Raw genomic sequence first — 25,670 nt, 5'->3', positions numbered from 1 at the left:
TAAACAATACAAGTTTATTTTACAATTTTTAGTCCATGCTATTGCCATCTATAAATGATACAGTAGTTTCGAAATTTAGATTAGTAAAGGTAATAAAAAATTAAAATTCGATTTGAGTAATTCTGATTTCTTATGCTGACAGATTGCCAGATTTTACATTAAATATTTAAGTGATAATTAATTTGAACATGTATCGTTTCTCGTTTACCAGGTAACACATTAGTCCGTAATCATCTGCTGATAATAAAAATTTATTAGAATAATATAAAATTGTTAGTTATATTCATGAAAGAATTGAAGAATATTTACTATGTACGATACTAATATAATAAACAGCAACGGTGTGTTTTGATTCCACGAAATAAAGATTCGATACCTGCAGGTAAACAAACTTATCTCTTGCGCGAAATCGCGTGATCCACACGGACACAGTGTGCACTCACTACCACCAACAAGCAATGTTTAATGCAAAACCGTACATCGTAGCGCCATCTAACCTTTGAAAATATTTATCAACTTAAAAATAATCAAAACACATTTATCAAATAAGCAACAAAATTGATATTGCAATGAAATTGAAAACAACGAAAGCCATACACGAAACAAACCAGTATTTAATAAATGATTCATTTAATTTTTGTAGCCTGTGTAGACTGCAACAAACTGATAATGCAAGATTTGAACGCAATATGAAACTTGTCTTTACACTAACATTGATAAACGCGTGGAGCAAAGACGATAAGAATTCTATTGTATATACTGACTAATTTCACTATTCACTATTTCACTACCAGTGAAACGACGGCAAACTACAACTATCGTCCCCCGCAGTTTGCCGCAAGTACATGCCGTAGATGCTGCATTGTGACGGTTGAACAAATCCAATTTTCCAGAGGTAGAGTGCACCGCATCACGAATTCACAACACAAAAACCGATACGTATTTCTTATTAGCAATATCGATGGACACCGAACTTCAACCAAGGACACACACGAGGCTTGCAAGAGGAACGCGTGCGGTCACACCGGCGGGACTAACACGACTGGTGCATCGAGAATATAGGTAGATCCAGGTAGATCTATCTACAACCCCTCTACCAAAAATGGTAACTTTTTAAAAACATCACTAGCACCAAAAGCCCCATAATGCGGTTACGCGTAGAACCTTGACTGATTATTTATAGCACTTCCTTTATTTTCATAAATAATCAAGTGGCAAACATATGAATTTTTAAAATAACGAGATTCACTTGAATAAAACAGAGAAGAGATTAACTCAGTAGTCGATAACTATTTCTAAATGTTTAGTACAAAATTACAAGAACACAATGAAGTCTCAATATTGTCCTATCATTGTTAGTGATTGCTATGTTCTCATTATTTACATATTACTCATATTTACAATTGTATCGCGTTGTCAAGATATGCTTAATAAATATTACAATATAACTACACAATTCAATAACAAAATTCGTATAAAAATGATTATGTTTCAAATATCCTCCTTCAATTTGTACAGTTCAAGGTAGTATTCAGGAATAAGATTACGATATTATACAATTCTTGTCGCGCTCGTCGATATTTTGATTCTTTTTGCTGCCTGGCGATTTATGGCCAGCTTGCCGCCGTCGCGCACACGCAACTGCGTCGTTAGGAACGTAACTGATGCGCACGCCACCATAAGCCCTTCGAGGAGGCAATTGATAATCTAGGTCGTCGCTGGACGAACTTGAGGAACATGTTGAGCAGTAGTCGTCGTCGTGGTCACGACTTTCACGACTTGCGCGACTTGTACTCGCCGTCATTTGACTTTCCGAATTGGTCTTGCGGGGGCGGTGTTGCGAGTGGCGGTCGAGGGTGTCGCAATGCTTGGATCGACCCGCGTATGAACGACTGCGGGGGAATTTCTTCGCCTCCACTGATGCGGTGTCTGCCTCGTCGATTTCAAAACCTTCGTTATCCCCCTGAAAGCGTACACTCAGCAAAGCTTTGCTGCGCTTTGAAGGAGAGCTAGGGGTGTTAGCAGTGGAAGTGGTTGCACTGGAAGTAGTTGCCGCAGCGGTAGGCAACTCTGGCATGGAAGATGCGTGACGTTCATGAGTTTCGCTGTCGTTAACGCTCTCATTTTCATTTTCGTTATTTGCATTCGTTTCTGAAGAATTAGTATTTGTATTGCTTTCGTCTTTCGTTTTACTCTCGTTTGTATTATCTGTAAGCATTGTCGGTTGCCAATCATCCAAGCTCAAATCAGCAAGATGCAGTGGTTCTCTACTCCTGTCCCTAGCATGTAATAACTTTTCCAGGTCAGGAGTAGGGCCTCTTTCAGATATTAGGCGTTCTAAATTTCTTTCTAATAAAACCCTGTCCAAGCCCTTGGGACTTGAAGGCGCTTCCTCCGGTGTTTCGGGTACAGTCTTTGGTGAACGTTGCAATGCACGTCTGCCCATTTTCGGTGAACGTGGCAGGCTATTCTGCTTCGAGTACTGCCCATGCAGCATACTTGGCGGCGAAGATGGCGAAGACATGGCGGGAGATCCAGGATGTCTCCTACTTGGCGAAGGTGGTGGTGAACTTGATCCATTAGGACTAGGCGCGCGTGGTGTCTTGCTTTTGAATGGTTGTCGTGGAACGCGCGAATTGGGTCCTGAACTGTCTGATGGCGTCGGCGGTTCCCCTTTGCTGCATGCTATCGAACAATAGATAGCGCCACGTCGCGGCAAAAATGGCCTCCCGAGAAGTGATGTGCGGCACGTGTGACAACAAAAGCAACATTCAGTTGCATGCCAATGTTGACCTTCGTGGCTCATCTGTCCCTGATCGACACCAATTGGCTCGCCGCAAGAGTCACAGTACTCAGCAAACATGGCGTCAAAGCAGTGGAGACAATAAGGGCGGCCATCACGCATAATATAACGCTGGCCACCCAATTGACGCTCGCATTCGGAACAAGCAAAGTGTTTCATATGCCAGGCACGTCCTTCTGCTTCAGTGCATTCATCGGCAAGAATAATCTACGAAAAATTAACTTTAGAATCAATATTTATAAACAAAACAGTAATTAATACCTCATCACAAGCAGAACATCGCGGTTTGATTGTTTCGGCATGATGGCGGCCGCAGTAAAGTCGTCCCTCCTTGTAGAAGTAGATAAGATCAACCAGAAGTTCTCGACATACACAGCAACAGAAACATCCAGGATGCCAGCAAACATTTGGACCGCATCGTGAAGCAAACACGCAAATATCTCCGGTAGACAATGATTCCTCACACTAAAAGACACAAAATTCATGTCAAACCCACCAACAATTACAATTTCTTCAACTTACTGCATCACAAGCCATAGGAGTTTGAAGTTGTCGGACCGTACCACGTCCCAGCGCCTCACGTTTCCTCTGCGCCGAAAATAATCGCAATTCTTTGCGTTCCTCATCACTGAGAGCGTGGCAGTACCGCACCTCGTTGTCATGGGGCGGCAACTGTTGCAAAAGCTGCCGCACGCGATAACGCTCCCCAACGCTATTCACGTAGGGTACCTTCTCTTCCGGCAACGCCGAAAAGTATAAATGCACCTGTTGATAACACCAACCAAATTAATTCTTCCCGTAGGTAAATTAATAATTAAATCCAATAATAAAAAAATTATGAATGTCATCGTTAAACGTGGAGATAATCAATCAAGATGCTTTCTGAGTAGTGCAAGTCATAGTTTTAATCATTTTCGGCTTCGAGAAGAATGTCGAAAACAAGCGTAAACACGCCAAGAAGTGAGCGGTCCAAAAACAAAGGAATCTCGCTCAACGGGGCATTCCCTCGGGCCGAGTTAAGTGCCTCGTTACGATTATTGCCTCGGGCGGTATTTACGAGCCCTTTTAGGCGCCGTCGCCATTCCGCCTTCCGTACCAAACCCGCTTTATTCGTGCAAATAGAAATCGGGCGATAAATAAACTCAAAGGGAAGAATTTATACCGCATAGAATTTAACGTTGGTTTTCTAACATAAACACAACAAATCGATATGCTAAGTCTCACCTGATCAGGTCTTAATCCGGGAGGTACCCACGTGTATTCCTCCAATGCGCAGCCGGAATCATCATCCGACTGCGAATGCCGTTGTGGATCATTTGACTGCGCAAAAGGTGAACCTTTGCCGAGCAGTCGATCCGCCGGCTCCAGCGATGGTAGTTTACCCCCAGGCGATGGTAATGCCGGCGGTGAGATGGACGGCGGCTGTACGCCTCCATCGTTGGCAGACATGTCACTCTCCGGCCACGCGAACGTTCGGCTCACTTGTCTGCAACAATTAAAATTAATTTTAACTCAACATACTCGAAACATGTGATTAAAACCCATCCAGCTGCTTTGTTCTTAGCGTGTTAGCGTTAAACGATTACGTAAGTAAAGAGCCGCGCTGATGGGAACTAATTAAAGACAACTGAAAACCGACCAAAGAACCAGCGAAATTAAGTTTTCCAGTCGCAGTAGCAAAGTCACGTCGACGCTACGTTGTGCGGTAAACGCGCTTTGTTTAAAAGTGCGCACCGGTTTTTGTTTCGTATGTGAACAAGGGAAAAAGTGCATTCTACGGTGAAATAACATGGATGAGCAACAACAATGCAATGATAAACCAGAGCGGCCAGAAACTGCCAGCGAATGGTGGCAATTTCGAACGCGTCTGGAAAGAAAACTTCTAATCATCGTCATCGCAATGTCTCTGACATTATTTGCCATCATGACGTACGCGTTCTTTACTCACATCACCAGTAAGTACATACACCTAACAGAAAAAAACAACTGTGTAAACTGCATTTTACACTTAATGGTCTTAAGTAGCTTAAGTTAAGTAGCTATTGTCTCTAGGTGGAAACCAAGCTCCCGTTTGCATGTCCGCCGATTGCGTGCAAACTGCCTCAAAATTCCTGAATGCAATCGACGCTGAAGCAGATCCCTGCCATAATTTCGCCCGCTTCGCATGCGGAAACTTCTTCGCCGGGAGCAACCCGAACGCCACTGTATCCGAGCTGGTACAGAGCGAAATTTCAGCGCGCAGAGAGTTCGAGCGGGTCTTCGATGCTTCTGCCTTGGAATCAGAAGCAAACGATATCGGAGTTGCAAATCTGCGCTACTTGTACCGCACGTGCATGAACCGTAGCGCCATCGACGAAGGCGTCGAGCTTTTAAAGCGCGAGTTGATTGCGCCGCTCGGCGGCTGGCCACTAATTAGCAATAATTGGGATGAAGCGTTCTCGGGCCATTCGGGAGCTTTGAATTTCAACTGGGTATGGTTCAATTTTATAAGTAAACTGCAAACGATGGGATTTCGAAGTGATATGTTTTTTGGATTGCGGTCGTATAGAAATTATACAGATGGGAAGAATTATTTAATGGTCACACCGCCAAGTTTAGGAGAAGCGGCGATGAGTAAAGAGTTTCGGAAGGAAAATGAAGCATTTTTGTATAGGACCCTAGAAACTTTCGGGGGTGATAGGACCAAAAATGGTTATGATATTAATTATTTAGGAGATTTTACTCTGGAATTGATCAAAGTAAGTATAATAATTGCTGACGATGGAAAGAAATTCATTAAATTTTAAGATTTTGAGCAAATATGAAAACGCAACCAAAGCAGAACCAAAATTAATTACAATAGGAGAGGTAATGAGTGTAACACAAGCCTCGCAAATCAATTGGGCACACATACTCGCTGTTCTAACAATGCGACGCGATTTTAATACTTCCGAATTTATTATTTTTGATACCTCTATGCAAGAATACATTCGGGAACTACAAGGACTCTTGAAGCAAACGCCGAGAAGGTGCGTAAAATACTTATACATTTAACAAACTAATTTTTATTATTGTTGACGTTTTCTGTTGTTATAATAGAGTGTTAGTGAATTACATAATTTGGGAAGTACTGAAGGATATGCAGCTGTGGTACAACGTCCCGAATGCACCCAAAGTTACTTTGGGTCAACGACGACATTTATGCATTGACGAAGTGAACAAAATGTAAATTTTATTTTGATTTTAAAATTATGCAGTAGAAAATTGTTAAATTTATAGAATGCCATTAATTGCCAATCAAAAACTAGCCGAGACGAATCCACATAGAGAGCAAGTGAAAAAAATGATAATTGCAATCAGAGAAGAAATTAATACCAAAATAAGAAAAGTAAAATGGGTAGATGATGAAATGAAAATATTTTTAGAGGAGAAATTAAGGAGTATGAAATTTTTCATTGGTGGAAAATTAGATGGGAGTGAATTTCATATAGATTATGGTCAAAATGTAAGATTAATTCATTATTTTCTATGTTTCCCGCTCAAACTAGAAATTTTTCGGTTTTAGGATTTAAGTAAAACCAAAAACTACATTTCTGCAATCTTGAGCCTAAAGCCACTAACAGACTCTTACCATTATGATATTTTGTACAATAAAACAACTTTAGAATCTACCCAAATAGGATTGTTGGAAATGGACGCATCTGCAAATGCATTCTACTTATCCAACAATTATATCGGTCAGTAAACATTACTTAAAATTCAATTAATTTACCAAAATTTTAGGAATACCAACCGGATTAATTCATCAATTATACTCCAACACACTGCCTGATTACATAAACTACTCCCGACTAGGCCACCTAATCGGTCATGAACTCTCCCACATTTTCTCGTTGTTCGCGCAAAAATATGGTCAGCATGGTCAACCCAACCCATTGTGGACCAACGAACTCATAGACAATTACACAAATCATCATAAATGTCTAGCAGAAGAGTATGAAGCGTATGCAATGGATAAATATCGAGTTGAGGTTAGATTTACGACATCATAATATCTCATAGATAAATTTTGAGCTGCGATTTTTCAGTTAAACGGTTCCGTTACATTGGATGAAAACATGGCGGACATCATCGGTACCCATTCGGCCTACGAAGTGTACCGCCGTTTGGAACCAGCCAAACTCACCGATAATCTCCATCTGCCAGCTGTCACAAACTACACTCCACGACAATTGTTCTGGATCAGTTTCGCGCGCTACTATTGCGATCCACAGGAAGCCGCGCACGTACTGCACCCACACCCGACACCGGATGTTCATGGCGTCGCTTCGTTTCGGATATTTTCCACATTACGAAAATCCCAGCGTTTTGCTGCCGATTTCAAGTGCAAAAGGGGCAGCCAAATGAATCCGTTAAGCAAATGTACGTTTTGATATCAATAAACGGTACCGTGCCTTACTGTTACCGTATTTCCGCAATTGTCATGATCAGAACGGATGGTTTCGTCCACCAGTTACCAAATACCTTTGGTTTTTCTTGCTAGGCGGCCACGGCCGGGCCGGTATGGCACAAACACGCACCAACACACACTTATTTCTTTCTATCGATAGAGTCGGACGATGTTTCGCGAGCCGGTCGAGCCGCGGACATAACTTTAACGACGTCGTGTCGTGTACACGTGTGTACGATATTTATGGCGGCGCGTTAATAATAAACATCGCTTTGAATTAGTGGCTTGTCTTTGCGCGACAAACATTTAACATACTTAGGACATTCTTTTTTTCCACACAGACTAGTACAATGCGTAACAAATGCTTGCAATAATTGTAAACAATTAATTTCTAATTATTACATCCTTTACTCCAGAGGTCAAACAATTTTGAGTAATTTTTTAACTTTTCTGATTCAAGTTTTTTAAAAAAGGCTTGTACCTCGTACCTTAGTCATGTTTGACTTGTGATTGTAATAACACTAACTAGTTTTTTGTTTTCTTCTTCAACCAACAAACGCTTCAAGTGCGTTGTTAAAGCCGCAAAATGTTAATGCGTTCGGATCGGGCAAGTTCAATTGCCCTTCGGGGTCGACGCGTCTCCGAGGACTACAAATGCGCTTAGAAAAAGCCACGTACACCGCGCACAAATCACATCTGGTCATAATAACATACAAACAACATAACCTGAATTCAGAGCTGGTCGAATTGTGGTCGCAGTTAAACTTGAGGAATGCGTTGCATACGTTCGACGTCAATATTTTAGGATAGGCGTACGCAGGCACAATATCGACACAATGTGGGCCCATAAACCAGTATAATGTAGCACCACTTAGGGACTTTTACGCGCACCGCGCCGCCGCCGAGAGTGAGAGTCCAGCCGTGCAGAATCCGATAAAATGCGATAAGGACCGATTCATATTTTATCGTCTTGCGCATAAATAAGTGTCACCCCACCAACGAAACATAACCTCAAACATTATTAATATTCCGAGCTAGTTGTACCACATACCTACGACTAGTTTCGGTTGTTTCGAGTGAATTACAAGTAGACTTAAAGTTTGAGTCAAGTTTGTTCAGGTAGCTTCATTTGAATATTAAACAGAAGCGCGTTGTTGGTGGAAAAAATTCGAAGAACAAACATGCTTAGCGAGAGCGGCGCATAATGTATGCGTAAACCATACTTAAGTCAAGTTCATGCGCACACACAACACAAAATGGCGCTGCGCTGCAACAATGCATCTTTTGTTTCTATGCAGCTATGAATTATTTTTTGCGCGCGACATAACAATAGATAATATCTTATTATTAGCGATATTATAATGTTAACGCACAACTGTAAACGTAAAAATGATATGTATCTGTTTCAAAATGGCCGATTTGCAGTTATCCAATCACTTTATCAGCATAATACGAGAATATCTATGCAGTAGATAGATTAGCCGTTTGTTCTGTTTGGCATGTAACTGCTACTCGATGTGTTGTCATAACTATATCACATGGATTCTGCATGTTGTATTGCATGCGCAATAATAACTGTACATGCAGGCGGCGCGCGAGCTGTGGCGGAGAATGATGGACATTTATCACATTTATTCGCGCCGTTATGATTTTTCCCATTCATTTTATGCGAATCAATATATGTGCAAATTCCCACTTCTCACTTCATTAAAACATCCGTCAGTATATGAACAATGAACAATCTAATATTGAGGTTAGATTCGTGTTATAATCATATTTTTCTTAAGTTCACCGTTAAAAGTTTGATCAAGTGTAAAAAGAAACAATTGAAAAATTTACTAAAATTAAAAATTTAAAATCAATTAAGTTAGTAGTATATTCTCACAGGTTCTAGAACCTTCCCCCTCCACTTCATCCAGATGCACCAGTGGAAATATACCTACTACTCAAATTAATAATAAATTCATCATTAAAACTTTAGCCATATGTGTAGAAAGTAACAAAAACTTTAAAAAATCAATAAAATTCAAAACTTTTTGATAAATGTCCAACATTAATGGAAAATCGGTTTCCATTAGAAGCGGCACGCGGAGAACACATTCCACCTGATGAATTTATCACATTAGTCGACAACTCGACAAACGAAACACGTTTCAAGCGCATGTCGCGCGGCGTTTTCACATCAAACAGAAAGAATGCTCGTTATAGTTTTAATAAGATTCGTTCGTGTTTGTTGTCTCGAATCCGGCGAGAATGTTCCAAATCTAATCACGAAATCAAAGAATATCACACAACATTACTGATCAAAACGCTGAAGAATTCCCGAGAAGATTTTTTCCCATTGACTAATTACATTCATTAGCAGCGGCAATTTTTTCTTGATTTTTTCAATTTAAATAAAAAATATTCTGAAATTTCGATAAAAAGTTTTATTATTAATGTCTTTATTTTTATTGATGATCCTGTTGAAAGCTTTCAATTAACGAAAAGCAAGTAACGAGGATTGTTTAATATTTAAATGTCATCGTATTATCTATTCTTTATCCACATCATTTTTCATCAAGCCTATTCACCCATTGAGGATAAGTGAGCTTTGGAGGCTCAGACGTGTGTAATTAGATATCTGTCTAATTATACAACATTAAAAATAACAAATGGCTTCTTCTCGAGTGTTTACTCACCGATGACCAGACGACGATCGGAAATCGATTGATTATTATGTTTGATTAAACTACCTACACTTTGGAATTTCTCTTAAAACCACTACCTACGCATAGCTCATAAGAAACGAAATTATATTTGCATAATTTGCTTATTACACAGTCTACATGATTTAAAACACAACTTTTTGGTACTTTCTCACGTAACCTCATTCATTTTGAATTTATTATGAATAATATTCTGACCCTTGCTGCTTGGTGCCTGATCAAAATTGATAAATACGACTATCGACCATCTGCAGCTATTGCTTTCAACGAAAACAACTTGAGCTGAAGATGCAGGAGACCACTCGAATGTCTAGCACATCTACAACAACTGTCGGATGCAGTGTGGATTGCGCAATTCAAATAAAAATGATGAAGCACTTTTCCAACTCAGCTAGGAGCCAAATATTCATTTTTACGAAACATGTTCTATTTGATTTTAGATGTAGGGAACTAAAGATGTGAATTTTGAGTTCAATACCGGTATTATATTAAACCGGTATACCTAATACCTAACCTTGTAACCTAATCTAAAATGAAAGGGCAAATGAAATTTGTAAAGTTTGTAATATAGATGTGACGCCGCAACAAATTGAAAAGCGTGCACAGCGCGCTGCTTAACCGCAGGATCGTCTCTTGTTTCTTCAATTTGTTTAAGTCGCAGCAGAACGAAACGAATCGCATCGTGCATGCCTTGCTGCTCAATTTCCGCAAACGGCGCAAGCGCACCTCGCTTAATTGACGCTTTAATCTTAATCTTAATACTGTTATTGATATATACTGCACAAGAATGCAAATAAACGCCATGAATCTTTCCCCAGCGCCATCTTGCATGTCGTACATAACCTCATTTTTCGCCCGCTGTGATCTTTTATGTCATATTTGATGTGTTGCAAGTCGATTATCGTTGGAACGCGGCAGCCTCGGGTGCGCGATTTCCTCATTTTGCGCTTTTTGTATATTTAAATGCAAAACAGCGTCCGCAGCAGGTTGGAAAAAACGTAGGTGGGATTTATATCTGCTGCTAATGTATGTATGTATGTAGGTACACACCCGACAATTACGCATTCTTGTCGTCAAACAAAACTAAAACTGCGTATAAGTTTGTTGTAGTTTTCCATTAATTTCGTTTTCAATTAAAATTTAAATACGTGCCCTTCTGGCAATGCGATGGATGGAAACCTGCTCGCATACACCACACACTTTTACTCTCAAAGTCCGGTTGGTTGGCATGCTGGCCGGTCAGCGTGCCTCGAAGGGCAAGTACGCACGCTAGTAAAGACGGATTGCTATGGTAATGACCAAGTTATAATACCGAATGTCAAAGAATACAAAAAAAAAAGCAAGCGAATGTTTGAGGTTAGGTGCGTTTTTCAAGATGGCGCTACATAAAGCCGGCGAATTTTTGTGCGTGTTTTTGTGCCCTCCTCGTTATGTGTCGAACAAAGTGAATTTATACTTCTTGTTGCGTAGTGCTGCGCGCAGAAGTAATAACAACGCTCTCAGCTATATTACGACCGCGGCACACCGCAAGAAACTCTTCCTCGAGTAGTTGCAGGACGGAAAGTCGCGAGTTGAAGTTGAAGATGCAAGAAGCGGGATAATAACTGAGAGCGCGCTCTCCAACCTGCGCGCTGCGTGATCATGATCTTTATAAAACTACCTCAGCAGTTATGGCCGTCGGCGATGACTGCAGAGTTGAGAGCAGAGTTGAGAGACGCTGTTCAGCGCGCGCGTTCGTTTTCTTTCCATTGCAGCGCCTCGAGAGGCATTAAATTCGAAAACTTTGATTCCGAGAACAACCATCTTCATTTTTAATGAATTATACTTCGTACAACAAATTAGAGATGTTAATGTGAATTAATACCGCTGTAAATCCAACATTTACGCCACTTCTACGAATTAATTAATCGCTGTGATTGTAAATTAGCTAGTATTTTAAGTACATCGTAAATCTCCAAAAATTCGTTAAGTGTGCACAATAAATAATAAGAAAATATGAAAAAATATTCAACTTCCAAAAACGTCTGTCAGAGACTATTAAAATCGCATTAAGTGCGTTTGACTTCTTTGTACTCGGACAGTAAGCGCAGTAAAATGTCCAATTTTGAACATCAACATCCACATCCAGCACAATTCAATCAAATATCTTATTCAACACGCATTACTCCGGGATAAAACGATTAAATTCAAATTATCATTACTTGTATTATTGCGCAATACACGCAGCGGTTTTCTTCCATTGATTGAAACGTTGAAACGTTGCGAAACGCAGCATCAGCAATTAAATACGATGAAATGATCGAATCCAAATAAGTTTCCCAAAAAAACTCATCTTTATCTTAGACAATCAAAGAACTATTTCATTTATTCATACATTCGCAGTGCACGAGTTTCGAATATTTGATTTACATTCGTATCTATTTCCTTATTGTTCGCAGAGAAGCTTTTTGTGCAAACAACATGCAGCAAATAATTAGTAACTAATTATTATCAAGATGCTGCGGCCGTAAAAGATAAAATACAAACAGACGCGGGTATGAATAAGAAAATAATGAGACTTTACTAAAAAAAGTGAAGAAATTTCGCTATTAATCAATATTTTCCTTTGGAATTTTGATGCTTTACAATTCGAAACTAAATTTTATTGCTTATTACCTTCGGCTGCCTTTCACTTTTGCTCCAACTTTAAACAACTTCAACCGTGAGTCACAACCGCGTATTAACTCTGCTACTCAATAAAAATAATTGAAATTAGCACACATGTAATAAAACATCGATCAAATCGAATTGAGTCTTAAATCAATAGCGCGAATGGATTCTTCGTTTAGTTTATCGATATTGAGCGATGTCCTTGCTCTCGGTTCGTTGGTGGTCTCTTGGAATGACCTTTTACAAAGCGACCCACACATAGGTATTACGAATGCATTAGAATAGATTTGGATGTGAATAAGAATTGGAATTGTAAGTTTGCTGACAGGTTTATGCTTAGAAAGTTTAAAACCGCGCCATCTACCAGACAATACAAAATAAAAATAAAACATAACTCGTAGTAGAGAAATAAAAACACGCAAATGTTTTACTGCACTGGTCGCTTAATGAAGTCCCTTTTGATTGTCTCAACCTTCTACCACCCTCACCTCACCCCGTCTTTAATTCCGCTTAGCTGATTTTAAGTGCGCGATCGTTTCGAATGGCTTCTCATCACTGTTACTCATCATCTCCCCCAGCCATCGAAATTTCCGTTTTGAAGGAATTCCGTGGTCGAAATAAACTAAGGACGGTAGTGGTCCCGCATCTTGCGAGGGTTAATTTGTTCCACTTTCCAACCACGCCGAAAAGAGTGCTTGTTTTAACCGTTGTGCTGGTCTCTGTGCACACACCGTTTAAGTTAACCGCTCTTAGGAGAAGGGTAGGTACGGGGAGAAACCACCCCCTCAAGCAATGCTCGCTTCCGCCGATTAAATCGTCCATCGCAGCGCGCAGCGAGAGGAAGCGACCCTTATAATTGCTTTCTTTGCTTCTTAAACACCCCACCGCAATGGATGATCACAAAAAATATGCTCCGAGGCAAGTTGCAGTTTCTTTCGCCTCTGCTTTTCTTGCAATTAGTATTTTTCGACTCCCAGGAGTGAATAAAAAACGAGATTAAACTAAACGCAAAAAATGCTACGCCGTGTTTTATAAATGAACCGCTTAAATCTTGCAATTCGCTATCGAAGTGAAAGGAAGTTAACGGTGCAAACAATTAAGAGTGTTTTCTAGGCGCTAATCCTAATGCGCCTAATGCGCTCTTATGCAATTCCATTGCGCTTGCACTTTGCCACTTAACCATCCGGTGTGTTAATCGAAAAGTTAAAGTCGAGAAGCGCACGTAAATTAAGCTATGGACAAGTGTCTAGTATTAGCATTGCAAAAATAAACACGCGCAAAGTTTTGAAAGTGTTTGCGCTGTGTGCTTCAAGTTCAAGTTTCGAAAGGAGAGAAAAAAAAGTTGCGCACATAATGATGGGAAAATTCAACAGAGCGAAGACGCGGTAGCAGCGCCAGTGAAACGTTTAGCGCGCATGCGCACTAGCGCAAAAATGGAATCAACGTTCCGAAAATAATCATTCACTGCGTATTATACTAATTCCAGCAAATTTGTAAGTATTACTGTCAAGATTCTCGATCGTAGATCAAGTCGGTCGCATTAATAAGCGCTTAAAAGCTTTTTATTAATCGATCGCGTTCGCTCTTAATTCCCGTTCACGATTATTAATTGGCCAATTATTTAAATGACCGCTTCGTAATATTGAAATACTAAAAGCGCGCCGAATTTCGGGCTAGAGATTGGTAGAAAGTGTTAATGAATACATGCGCCAAGCGCGTATCGGAATGTTAATTACGAACATCTTGATTGCGCGCGCGCATACACGTGAATTAAATACGCAGCTACTTTTAATTAGCATTTTGTGGTGCTTCCTGTGCACAGATTTTTAGTTTTTGCATTTCACCTGCATGGACATTAAAAATAAAACACTCGTGTTTCGTTTGTGTTAATCAGCATCACTTGTTGTGCTGTTGTAAATTACACCGTTTAATGTCGATGTAAAAGAAATGGAATCAGCGAATAACAACGCGCAACAAAACAGCAAAAAGTGATGTGAAATGAATCGGCGCATAAAATCAGCCGCCATGTTCGGATTTATCTATTTATATGCGCGTGCGTTTCGCTTAAACGTCGCCGTCGACTTTTAATTTATGATTCGTAACGCCGAACGAATGCGCGTTGTTTATAGCGAGCTAAATGCGACGACTGTAAATTTCGCGTTTTACTGTTGACACAACGACAACATTGCCGGCACAAAACTAAAGAAATACAAATGAAACACTAGATGATTGCAGCGCAATCGATCGTGAAAGTGTAGAAAGGCATTTTTTGATCGGAAAAATGTCCAAATCATAATTGTCAATGCGCGCTCATGCGTTGTAATTTAAGTGAATTTTCTAAATATTTAAATGATGCCTCCAAATTATAGGCTGCCACCTGATTTATTAGATAAACAATAAATCAAACATGCGCTTGCGATGTAAATTAAAATGACGCAACTGTAAACGTTCGAAATCGTTCCCAAACACACACACACCTTAAGCGACAGACGGTGGCGTGGCTAATTAAAACGTCAAAGACAAACGTCGATTCGGAGCCAATAAGAAGCCCGGCTGGAATGATTTATAATTAAAATGTACGATAAACAAAATTTGAATAATCGCATTCAGGCAATGAGGAAAGTTGCCCAAGTCGTAAGTTTAGCCAAACTGTATGTTTGTGCCGCTGTTACACGAAAACTCTTAAATAAATTTTGATAAATTTTGGTACAGAGGTATTTTGATCCCAGGAGAATAACATAGACTGCTTTTTGTCGCAAAAATTTAACTTAAAATGTGCAAGAAGTGCATTAAAAGTTTAAAAAAAAGGTGACACATTCCTTAAGATACCTGCATGATCTAAAGACTTTTTGCTTAGAATGTTTATTGCCTAATGACAGAACCTGATGACTTTCTGACTTTTTACCTCTTCAAAGATGTCAATATCTCTTTAATGCTGTTCATTGTACCGTACGTGTAATTTACGTACCTATACCTAATGACCAAACGCGCATTACCTCGTAATTTCATGTCTAAAAGCACTGATTTGTCAAAAAACCTCGGCGCGCATTATTCTCTAGTGAATCTCAAAAACCAGTCGTGTGATACACGAGTAGCTAAGTAGATTAACGCCGGCTAAGTAATAATTAAAGCGAATTTAATCATTTCAATTCGTAAAATTTCACACAGCCGGATGATGACCTGGATGATCAAAAAGCCACGGAAAAGCATAATTAGATGCCGCCCAGATAACGCTACCACAACATTCGTTGTGCTATTTAATATTTAATTTCACTTGCAGTCGATTTAAAACTTTGCCATGCTTTGAGAATGGCTAATTATAACGACATCCGTTCAAAATGTTCAAAATTTTAAATACCCGAGCACATTTTCTCCGTCTTTGTTTTACAATCATGAGCAAAACATGTAACCGAATAAAAAGTTGCTAAGTTAGACGGTAACAAAAGAAAAACTCTCACAAATTGCGTGAATCTGTCTCTCAGAAGACGCCAGACGGTACCTCCAGGTATAAACAATTAACGCTCGGCTCCAACTTACCTGCAACAGAAAAAAAAAACACGTAAGAAAATTACATATTATCATCGACATCAATGTTCCCCAACAACCCAGCAAAGCATTAACTCTACAACATTGAGAAAAGACGTTTTCTCGGGTGATAAGCACCGGGCGATAACAAAAAAAATCTCCAGCACCCGGTACAATCAATCACAAAGATTGAAGACATCTTGTCGATTGATGCGTCGAGATACGGACGGCGTCGGCGCTGTTTTACCGCGAACGTTTACAACTTTGATGAATGATGATTTTATTGGACTATTGGGCCTGGCGCAAACGCGCGCACATCGGAATGCGCGGCATCTCTGCTAACACGCCGGGCTAATCTGATCGCTCCGGATAATACACGTAATAATGGCCCAGGCATTTACATATAAATGGAGCAAACGCGCGATTCATCATCGTCATCGCGTCGCATGGCAGCATCATGTCAATACGTCAATGATTTCCAAACTTCACTCGGTTTGTTTAAATATTTAACTATTAAACTCCTGTGTCGTAAAGTATGTGGTTATCGATGTTCATGGATCTCAACACGCAGTTGACGTTGGTTTTAGATGTAAATGAGGCATGAGCGCGCCGTGTGGTAAAAGCTATTAACGAATCAAAATCAACGGCGGGTTTAATTAGACTAATCATAATCGAGTTGCGCACTGCGTAAGAATTTTGAGCGTTTTGGACTTAATTGCAATGGACGTTAACAGACTTTCAACATTAATGTTTCAGAGACTTTGATAGGAATTATCTCAAAAACTAAATATGATAGAAAAGATCGGATTGAAGATTCTTAATCTCTGGAAAATTCTCTATAAGAAAAGCTAGTTGATAAATTGGAAATCAAAGAGATGAAATTTTAATGCAAAAGTAAATGAGAGTCAGCTATACATTCATCCGCGTACGGTGCCCTGAGCGCGAGTCACTTCTACCGCAGCCCTCGCAAAGTGCTCTGAAAGGGAGTCATTTCTACCGCTAGCTACGTACGGTGCATTGAACACGAGTCACTTCTACCGCTAACCTCGTACGGTGCCCCGAACCCGAGTCACTTCTACCGCTACCCTCGTACGGTGCCCCGAACACGAGTCACATCTACCGCTAGCCTCGTACGGTGCCTTGAACAAGAGTCCCTTCTACCGCTAGCGGTGCATATGAAAATTAAGGAGTTAAACAATGATTATAACAAAAAGTTTGCAATAAAAAACAATCAACGCGAGAAGACGCAAATAAACCTAACCAATTTTTATTCCCACACGAAGAATTTCTTGCATCTAAGTTTTTGATTGATTTGATGGGTGTAAAACAACTTCCGCCATTCCTGCGCATCGGGTTCAGGTAGCAATCGTCCATCTCGCGGCATCGGAAATCGCTGAGCACCGCGAGCAGCCACCTGAGCATGGCCAGTGACTCAGTCGCCTGCGCAAGCGCACAAAGTGGCGGCGCTGGCGCGGAACCGCGAATATTTCTTGCGAACATATCGATTGTTTATGCCGCTCGCGACGGCGGCTTGCAGCACACAGGTAGCACACACACACACACATACAAAACAAGCACAACTGGCAATTCGAAAGATATTCTATTTCCAGTCCTAGGCGGCTCCATGACTCGACAAAGAGTCGGATGGAATAAAGTTGAACTTGCGCGCGCAAAGTACGGTTACCCGGCTGGAAATCTGTATCAGTACCGATCGAAGAAAAACAAATTGCTGTAAAAACAGTCACCACGCAGAGATAAAAAGCATGTCTACCATCTAAAAATATTATCAATCGATCAAAGCCCGCATATAATATTGTCCGCGTTTTAATCGGACGATCGCTATCGCTAACGATCTGAGCGCGTCCCGAGCCAGGAGAAGACGTTTAGCGTGAACGTGCGCGGCGCACGCGTACCGACAATTAATCAAAAAAGCCGTCTCGATTGATCGATCGCTCATTTGCGGCGCGGGAATGCGCATTGTTCGGACTCCAAGCCAAGACGTCATGAACCATTAGTTTAGCACTGTCCGGCATATAGTTAACAACGTCAACCCTTGAGTTGACAAGGCCGGCGAAGACGCGATTACAATAAAAACGATTAATCCCGGCCGCGTAATGACCGCCCCGATCGTCATAAATTTTACGAGCACATAAACTCGCCCGACAAGCAAAAATCCACGATTGCAGCAGGTAAAATCGAGGTTAGAACTGTTTAATTGACGACATGTCAATTCCATTTTGCGTGGAGGAATGAATAAAATTACTTGTATGCATGTATATGCATGCGAAGAATAAAAAATTGAGGAAGAGGTATGTCTGGTACACCTGAGTCCAATTAACTACGGTGCGTTCTTGCGCATGCGCCCTACGGCATGCTAATTGGATTTTTAATTCAATTGCCTACGGAATTCTATTTTTAGCACACAAATTATTAATTGATAATGTCTGTGAGGACTTGCCTGCACAAAACCTATGTTGTGTATTTGAAAAGATAAGTAAATGTGTGCATTTTCACTTTAAGCAAACACGAAAGTACTAAGTGCATCTGCAGTGGCGAAGCAGCGCGCCAACAGAGAGAAAATTATAATATTGCGCTATAATTTTCATAATTACGCTGCTGCAGACGCTGGCTGCAAGTTTAAGTTTCTGCAACGGTGTCCAATTAGCTTGGGAGAGGCATTTTTTGCACTAGATGCCATTCCGCAGTGGAAATTATATAGAAAAACAAAGTAACCATTTCCGCAATTAGACGCGCGCAAAAATTTCAAATCCCCGAGCGAAACGCGACCTCATTCCAAGGTGTTGTCTTAATAATATCGCATAATTTATACATTTTACTTTGAAAACCCAACTAATCAAAGCGTCTCCTCCGAAAACATTTAAATTTTTACGCTGGCAACGGCCTCAGATTACGTCAATCAATCACACCACAACGCATTCTAACTCTTAGCATGCTGCTGCGGTTCACAATGACTCGCCAGCCGCTGATGAATTATGATGACCACGAAACATGACATGCCACGCGAAGAATTGACCGCACCGCACCGTACCAAATTCGAAAAAGTTTACTTACTCATTGTCGCGATTATCCGGACCACTTCGATGGCGTATATCCAACATTTGCAAGGTGACCGGCAGCGAATGATGCCCGATATCATCAGAGTCAACAATATTTTGAGGTGATCCGGACCCCACACTATTACCAGCACTGCGCGTGTTTGTGCACGAATCAAAATTCCTCGCATTTTTAATCGGAGTGAAAAATGACGCCGATTGAAAATTAGCACTGTATAAATTCGACTGTGTCGAATTCGGTTGCGGGAAATTCTCATAGAAAGGTTTACGCGTCGTAGAAGAACCTTCGTTTGATGACGAGGTGTTGAAACCACTGTCGAGAGCAGAGGTCTTACTCCTCAGCGCGGCACGTTTACCATAGAGTTGGCGATAGTATTTTTCCTGATCACCGTACATCCAACAGACTTTCCACCATTGCTTGCACATGAGGACATTCGCCGAGTTGGTATCCCGGCGGAATGCCGGGGTACTAACCGGGTTCGCGTTCGCGGTTATCATATTTCTATTTTATTCAAATGTGCATTTTCACAATCACAACAACCACGAAATTATATTCAAGATGCACCTGTCGCACAGCACCTGCGTAATTTTAATCCACACTCTCGAGGGTTGTTGGAAATGTTAAAACGGTTTCCGTGGTCTTCCGATCACGGGCCGATAGTGTAAGCACGCCACGCACCGACTGACCGCCGCGATATAAGAGACTAAAGTCACTTGTCGGTTGCGTTGAGTTGTGGTGTTCTTGCGAGTGCGCGCGCGCTGCTTACCTGCGTCGCACCTTCCCACTACACACACGAAAGACACAATGTTTACCAACTCGGCTCGCTCGACGCGCGAGAATTCAACGAACATTCAAAAATCAAAAATTAAAAAATCGCAAGTAGCTTAATTTAACGATCGAAATAATCACCACCGATATCAAAACAAAGCTCGTAAAATCAGAGCCGAATCTGGCAATCTTTTCGAATTACACATTTTTATAATTAAAATTTACGACCACGATCGAAAGTGAAACGAAGCTTTTAACTTGATACGTTTCGGATGAATTCGCTACGGGAAATTAAAATTCCTTCGGCTCCATCCACACGACGAATGAATACAGAAAAAAGGGTTAAACGTAAACGTAAAACGAATCTACATAGAGTTAAGAAGCTAGTCGCACTAAACCTAACTTAAGTCAGTTAATAGTCCAAGTTCTGATTTATTGAACATGTTTCGTTTGCTCTCGAAGAAATATTCGATCTTTTCGAGGGCAATTTGTTGTGCGTAAACTTGATTTTCGATCAATACCCTGGCGGGTAACAAATTGTTTACCTCCGGTTTTATTATAATTATCTTTCGAGTGGAAATCGAATATTCGTATAAACATTAATCAGTTGCGTGAATTTAAACGTTTATTTTATTGCCGATGAACACGAAATAAAAGATTCGAAATTTTTGAGATTTCGTATCATGTTTCACGCAGCATGTTGTGATGATATTCGAGAAGGCGATGAGTTTTTTACAACATTTACAATTTGTCGCACGATTAACCACTGCGAGAATTGGAAAAAAACGAAAGCAGTAGCTAAAATTGCACTGTAAACAAGTATAAAAAAGGAATTAGACGGGAAAACTAGTGAATAAAACTTGAAAGACAAAGTCGCGGAGAAGCGAAGTACGCGAGTTCCAGATTGATCGTTCTTCTCGGACCGTGATCGGATGATGGAAAAGGCATCGAATTTATTACTTGCCATGTGAGGCGCTGTCAGTCAATACGTCATGTTCCAAACGCAGCCAAAGAACGCACGATGAACATCTTGAAACATTCGTTACAACACTTATTCACCATCAGGCGAGTTACTTACAAGTAAAATATATTTAATATTTAACTCGCATTTTATTAATGAGTCAAATTCGATTAGAATTAAAATACGCGCGCAACTAATTGATTTTTGTTGTTGCTAGCCAAAGATTTCGATCGATATAATTTCGGCAATAAATAAGTCCACTTAAAATACCAGAAATTGCTCACTCCTAGAAATCGAGATTAAAAATTCCCAGGAATAAACTCTCAAATCAATGAAATCTCGACTATTTACTAAACATCAAAATACATTAAAGGCAGAGTAGTTTAATTTCGTGCCTCATTAAAGTGAGTTGCGGTAAATTCCTCACATTTCCAATGTTAAAACCCCCAAAAACAGGCGCATACGGTAGTTTTTAAACGTTTTATGAGATATGCCCAATGCTGTCTGTGAACTGTGAACATGGGAACGTCTCGGGTGGTCCCACCCAAAAAGGTCCGTGGTGTGTCGTATAAAAATGACATAAATTGGGAGCAAATTACGAGCGACACCTGTGTTACAATCACAGCATTCACTGAGGAAGCCGACGCGGCCGTTGAAAAGGTTTTAACTCTAAGATATTTATGTGATGGACCATAACTCACCGGATATTAGTTTTTCCCGAGACATAATCACATGTAATCGTAAACAATTACATGAGATTACCAAAGCGGAGAAAAAACGCGGATAGGCACAAAAAATGATAATGATAAGTACGCGGTAGTTTGAGTGAGTTGCGCATGCGTACTGTAGACTTGGCTAATGAGATCACCCAGCGAGCGGCGATTTGTAAAGCGCTTTGTTAATCGTTTTCCTTCATTTATTATCGCAAGACTTGCAATTTGTAACATTGCTAAGTTTTAAGCGCTTGCAATTAGTCAAAATGCAGTAATGGCGTTCGCTAAACTTACTTTTCTTGTCATTAAGGGTGTTTTCCTTACCTGAAACAAAATAATTCAAAATTAGTTTTGTGTGTTTTCATTTATCAATAATTTTAATTAAGTTTCGCAAAGAGTAAAGTAATAAAAACGAAAGAGTGGTGTGCATGTAGACATAGAGTAGCAATTCCAGCAAGTTTGCTAATGGCATTAATGGAAGATTTTAGCGCGTTGAGGCGTGCAATAACATTCAAAATTGCTTTGATTATTGCGCCGGGAACAAATCGACAAATTGTCAATGCGCGTCGAGATCTGAGGGCGCCGACAGCCGAAGGACAATGAAAACAATAACATTCCGAACGAAGGATACTGACTGGTGTGTGTGTGGCGATGATGAGATGCAATGCAAGATGGAAGAGAACCGGAATAAAACACATCCAACACGCCGACCGAATGCGGAATAATAGGAACAGAAGAGTGCGTCTCTCCTCTCGCGCGCGGAGCACTACGTGATGATTTTTATTTTTACGATAGCCGAAGACGAGGGGCACCATTAAAGTTATTATCGTTATTATTATATTGCGCTCGAAACTCCAAATGTCGAAACACGCTCGGAACGTGTCCTGAGCGGATGCGTGTTTATATTTACTATTCGATCCCATTTCAATCGATTGAGTTTTTTTTTCTTTTAATACACTTCGATGGGGAATTGGAAATTTCATCCGAAATGCTATTATTACATGCTGAAGGTAATTTCCAAGGTTGTTACACAAAGAAAACCAATTTTCTCCAACTTTTTGATATCAAATTTCAAATTTCACCGCAATCTGCTTTCTTTTGATGGACATTGAGTGATTCCATCATTAGCTGCATCCGAATGACATAATTTATTAAGTATATACATGGAGCGCGCGCGGAGAGGACCACCGAAAAGTTTCCTAACAAACTAACAATGTATTAACGAACCTAACGTATTAATCAAACGGTTTGGTTTCGCCTCGCGGCTGAGAAATCATTAATTTTTCAAAGAGCTACACGATTACCGATCGAAAACTACCAAAACTGCTATAGTTAATGATTTATTGTCACTTTGTAGACGCAATTTGTTTACAATATCCGCAGCCTACACTAGCACAACTCAAGGTTAGTTTGATGTTTAGTTACTAGTTGGTTTTTTGTGGCAAGGAATTCATACTGTATAGTAAAACAAATTAAATTCAGCTTTCATGGTCTGACGGTTTTATGCTCGGCGGCTTGTTTTGTTTTGCCATATAATTTAATTATATATGTCGGCGTTTATATTTCTGCTTGTATATAGAGTGCCGATGGAGCCGCGGCCATAGATTTAATTACCACTACTAATATCGGCCGACATTCGACAGGCGGCATCCGACGCAGTGACGCGTAATAGCGGCCATTATCGGCGAAGTTAATTTCATCAACAGTTTGGCGACACAGTACCGCACGAATGAATGTGCATTCAATTGCAATCGAAAACACTATTTGGCAGAGGCATAAAATGACAAAAAAAAGTTATATTTTGCATGCAATAAATTGCTGCCCGGCGTGTTGCATTTGCAGCAGACGCATTTATTATGATTATCGGACTTTGGCGGCGCTTGGACAAATATCCACAAACGGCATAGATTATGCTTTATCAGCGCAGCCTACCTTGAAAATTAAAACAAATGTTGTTTACGTGCTATTATTCACGCACAATATTGCGTTATATTGATGTGCAGGGCCGTACCTGGGTAAAATAACTTTAAAATCGAATATCAATGGTTCCATGGTGTAATGGTTAGCACTCTGGACTTTGAATCCAGCGATCCGAGTTCAAATCTCGGTGGAACCTGCGTTTTGCCTTTTAGACGCTGTTTCAGCAATATTTTGATAAAAAATTTAGATAATTAACATTTAATCGCCAAAATTATTCCCAAATCTTTCATCTGAGGTTCCATGGTGTAATGGTTAGCACTCAGGACTCTGAATCCTGCGATCCGAGTTCAAGTCTCGGTGGAACCTTCAATTCTTTTATTTATTAACTTTAAATAAGCCCATTTGGTGTTATGTTATGTTATGTATTATGATTGCGCGATTCCATCCGTCGATAAAACCAACAAGCTGATTAACACCACCATCAGATAGCGCGCACAAAAATCCACAGCAGTGCTTGCGTCCGGAGTTAATTAACAAAGAAGCAATTTGCTTGAAAGTAGCCAAGAAAATGTCGGGCATAACAGCTCCGACTATCTAGTCTCCATTCTCTGCGCAGCGCTTTTGTTTGCGAGTCATTTATTCGATTATCTAAAGCGGGCGACCAAGAACCGATTACAACACGCGAGAGGCAAGATTACGCGCGCGCTCTGCGAAGGTATCTTTTCATTAATCGAGAGTTACTTAAACGGCAGCTGCAAATACCATTAGCGATTACAAAGCGTCCGATTGTTTTTGTCAAAATTTATGCTCCCCATGATTTAATTAACTAACTCTCCGAAAAGAGTGTCGGAAACTTACTTTCTATTCCATATTTGTTTTGCCTATGGGAAGCTCGACGAATCGACGGTTGCATGTTCGTGAAAGCATGTAAGAAGCAAGAATCCAAGTCGATCGTTAATTCTGTCATTAATCATGCGAACAAGAACACCAGCCAAAAGACTAGTAGTGAACTAATCCGGTGGGCAACCCGAAAAAACACAACGCGTAGGACGCGGAATTACTCAATATATAAACATACCATGTGTCCGTTGAAATAAAACATAATTAACAGGAGAGTGACAAATGATTAGTTAATAAAGGTGGAATTAATGCTAATTAGAAAAGGCAAACTAACGCAGCGAGAGACCGCGCTTAAGTGGCTTTTAAGTCATAAGACAAGAGAAACGCGGACCGGTAATGACATCCACGTCAGGCATAAATGCATAATAATGCCGCGGAGGATGATGATCGATGCGATGCGTGCGTCTCGCCGATGAACGATTTTAATTAGCAATCGCCGAGTCAATTAAATGTGTCCACAGATTGGAATGCAGGAAATAAATCGCAGAATGAGGAAAAACGCAGGTTCCACCGAGACTTGAACTCGGATCGCAGGATTCAGAGTCCTGAGTGCTAACCATTACACCATGGAACCTCAGATGAAAGATTCAGTAATTATTTTAGTGATTAAATATTAATTATAACAAAATATTGCTTAGATCGACAAAAAACAAAAACTGAGGTTCCACCGAGATTTGAACTCGGATCGCTGGATTCAAAGTCCAGAGTGCTAACCATTACACCATGGAACCATGGTTTTAGCAATTATTATTTGTTCTCGCAGGTTGGAACGTCTTAAATCGCTGCAAATTGGTTCTTAAAGAGTTTCTCACGTTCGTCGCGCCTCGATGATACTAATCAGTCAACAATAGTCGATTCTAGCAATCAGCGTGACGCAATGCGTTATTCTACAACACCCCACGTGGGGCCGGAAACGCTACATTAACACAGCGGTACACCGATTCTCTGCAGAACAAAATGATGATGATTTCAGACCCAGAGTTAATGGCGGGGGACGTGCGAGGGACTTGTTCTGGTCGGTGTGTGATAAAGGACCCAGAGACCGACCGGAAAACTGCAAGTCGTTAGCGGTAGGGCTGGATTTATGCGGTAAATCCGGAAGCGCTCGCGGTCCGGTGACTTATGACCACACCGGGGGGCACTAGGCGGGTGCTTGGACACGTGGACACATAGATCAAACGTTATCACTGGGACATGTGTGCAGCGTGCATTATCTGAT

At 40.5% G+C, this 25,670-nt stretch overlaps 2 protein-coding genes and 4 non-coding genes across 6 annotated transcripts; 3 read left to right on the top strand and 3 right to left on the bottom strand.

The window, feature by feature from the left end:
- LOC135797995 (protein espinas-like) lies at positions 1 to 19,880 on the bottom strand. Its single transcript, XM_065310636.1, has 5 exons — positions 19,187 to 19,880; positions 4,028 to 4,289; positions 3,326 to 3,568; positions 3,065 to 3,268; positions 1 to 3,010 (listed from the first exon to the last, which is right to left on the bottom strand). The coding sequence occupies exons 1-5, from the start codon at positions 19,684 to 19,686 to the stop codon at positions 1,544 to 1,546; spliced, it is 2,676 nt and encodes an 891-aa protein (XP_065166708.1). The 5' UTR covers positions 19,687 to 19,880; the 3' UTR covers positions 1 to 1,543.
- LOC135797996 (neprilysin-11-like) lies at positions 4,353 to 7,360 on the top strand. The gene is made up of 8 exons (XM_065310637.1): positions 4,353 to 4,758; positions 4,856 to 5,541; positions 5,591 to 5,811; positions 5,882 to 6,007; positions 6,062 to 6,287; positions 6,348 to 6,519; positions 6,566 to 6,813; positions 6,871 to 7,360. The coding sequence occupies exons 1-8, from the start codon at positions 4,593 to 4,595 to the stop codon at positions 7,213 to 7,215; spliced, it is 2,190 nt and encodes a 729-aa protein (XP_065166709.1). The 5' UTR covers positions 4,353 to 4,592; the 3' UTR covers positions 7,216 to 7,360.
- A 3,795-nt stretch (positions 19,881 to 23,675) lies between the features above and the next one.
- On the top strand, positions 23,676 to 23,747 carry TRNAQ-UUG (transfer RNA glutamine (anticodon UUG)). The gene has a single exon. It is a non-coding gene; the product is annotated as a tRNA-Gln (tRNA).
- Positions 23,748 to 23,845: 98 nt separating this feature from the next.
- TRNAQ-CUG (transfer RNA glutamine (anticodon CUG)) lies at positions 23,846 to 23,917 on the top strand. Its single transcript has one exon. It is a non-coding gene; the product is annotated as a tRNA-Gln (tRNA).
- A 1,036-nt stretch (positions 23,918 to 24,953) lies between these two features.
- On the bottom strand, positions 24,954 to 25,025 carry TRNAQ-CUG (transfer RNA glutamine (anticodon CUG)). Its single transcript has one exon. It is a non-coding gene; the product is annotated as a tRNA-Gln (tRNA).
- Positions 25,026 to 25,110: 85 nt separating this feature from the next.
- Positions 25,111 to 25,182, bottom strand: TRNAQ-UUG (transfer RNA glutamine (anticodon UUG)). Its single transcript has one exon. It is a non-coding gene; the product is annotated as a tRNA-Gln (tRNA).
- Positions 25,183 to 25,670: the final 488 nt, after the last annotated feature.

Source organism: Atheta coriaria, unplaced genomic scaffold, assembly GCF_025399875.1.
Source record: "Atheta coriaria isolate IRGN ID8LTWV9N9 unplaced genomic scaffold, Caltech_Dcor_3.1 hic_scaffold_9_pilon, whole genome shotgun sequence".
In the NCBI taxonomy this organism is placed as follows: Eukaryota; Metazoa; Arthropoda; class Insecta; order Coleoptera; family Staphylinidae; genus Dalotia; species Dalotia coriaria.
Note: the sequence above shows the minus strand (reverse complement) of the source record. Positions and strands in the feature narration are given on the sequence as shown.

What these genes read in the sequence shown, in the direction of transcription:
- LOC135797995 (XM_065310636.1), bottom strand. Translation starts at nt 19,686, where the DNA reads ATGATAACCGCGAACGCGAACCCGGTTAGTACCCCGGCATTCCGCCGG. An exon ending in CCGGATAATCGCGACAATGA is followed by an intron (nt 4,290 to 19,186) that starts GTAAGTAAACTT and finishes TAATTGTTGCAG; the next exon opens with ACAAGTGAGCCGAACGTTCG. An exon ending in CCGGATTAAGACCTGATCAG is followed by an intron (nt 3,569 to 4,027) that starts GTGAGACTTAGC and finishes TGTTATCAACAG; the next exon opens with GTGCATTTATACTTTTCGGC.
- LOC135797996 (XM_065310637.1), top strand. Translation starts at nt 4,593, where the DNA reads ATGGATGAGCAACAACAATGCAATGATAAACCAGAGCGGCCAGAAACT. An exon ending in GTTCTTTACTCACATCACCA is followed by an intron (nt 4,759 to 4,855) that starts GTAAGTACATAC and finishes TATTGTCTCTAG; the next exon opens with GTGGAAACCAAGCTCCCGTT. An exon ending in ATTGACGAAGTGAACAAAAT is followed by an intron (nt 6,008 to 6,061) that starts GTAAATTTTATT and finishes TTAAATTTATAG; the next exon opens with AATGCCATTAATTGCCAATC.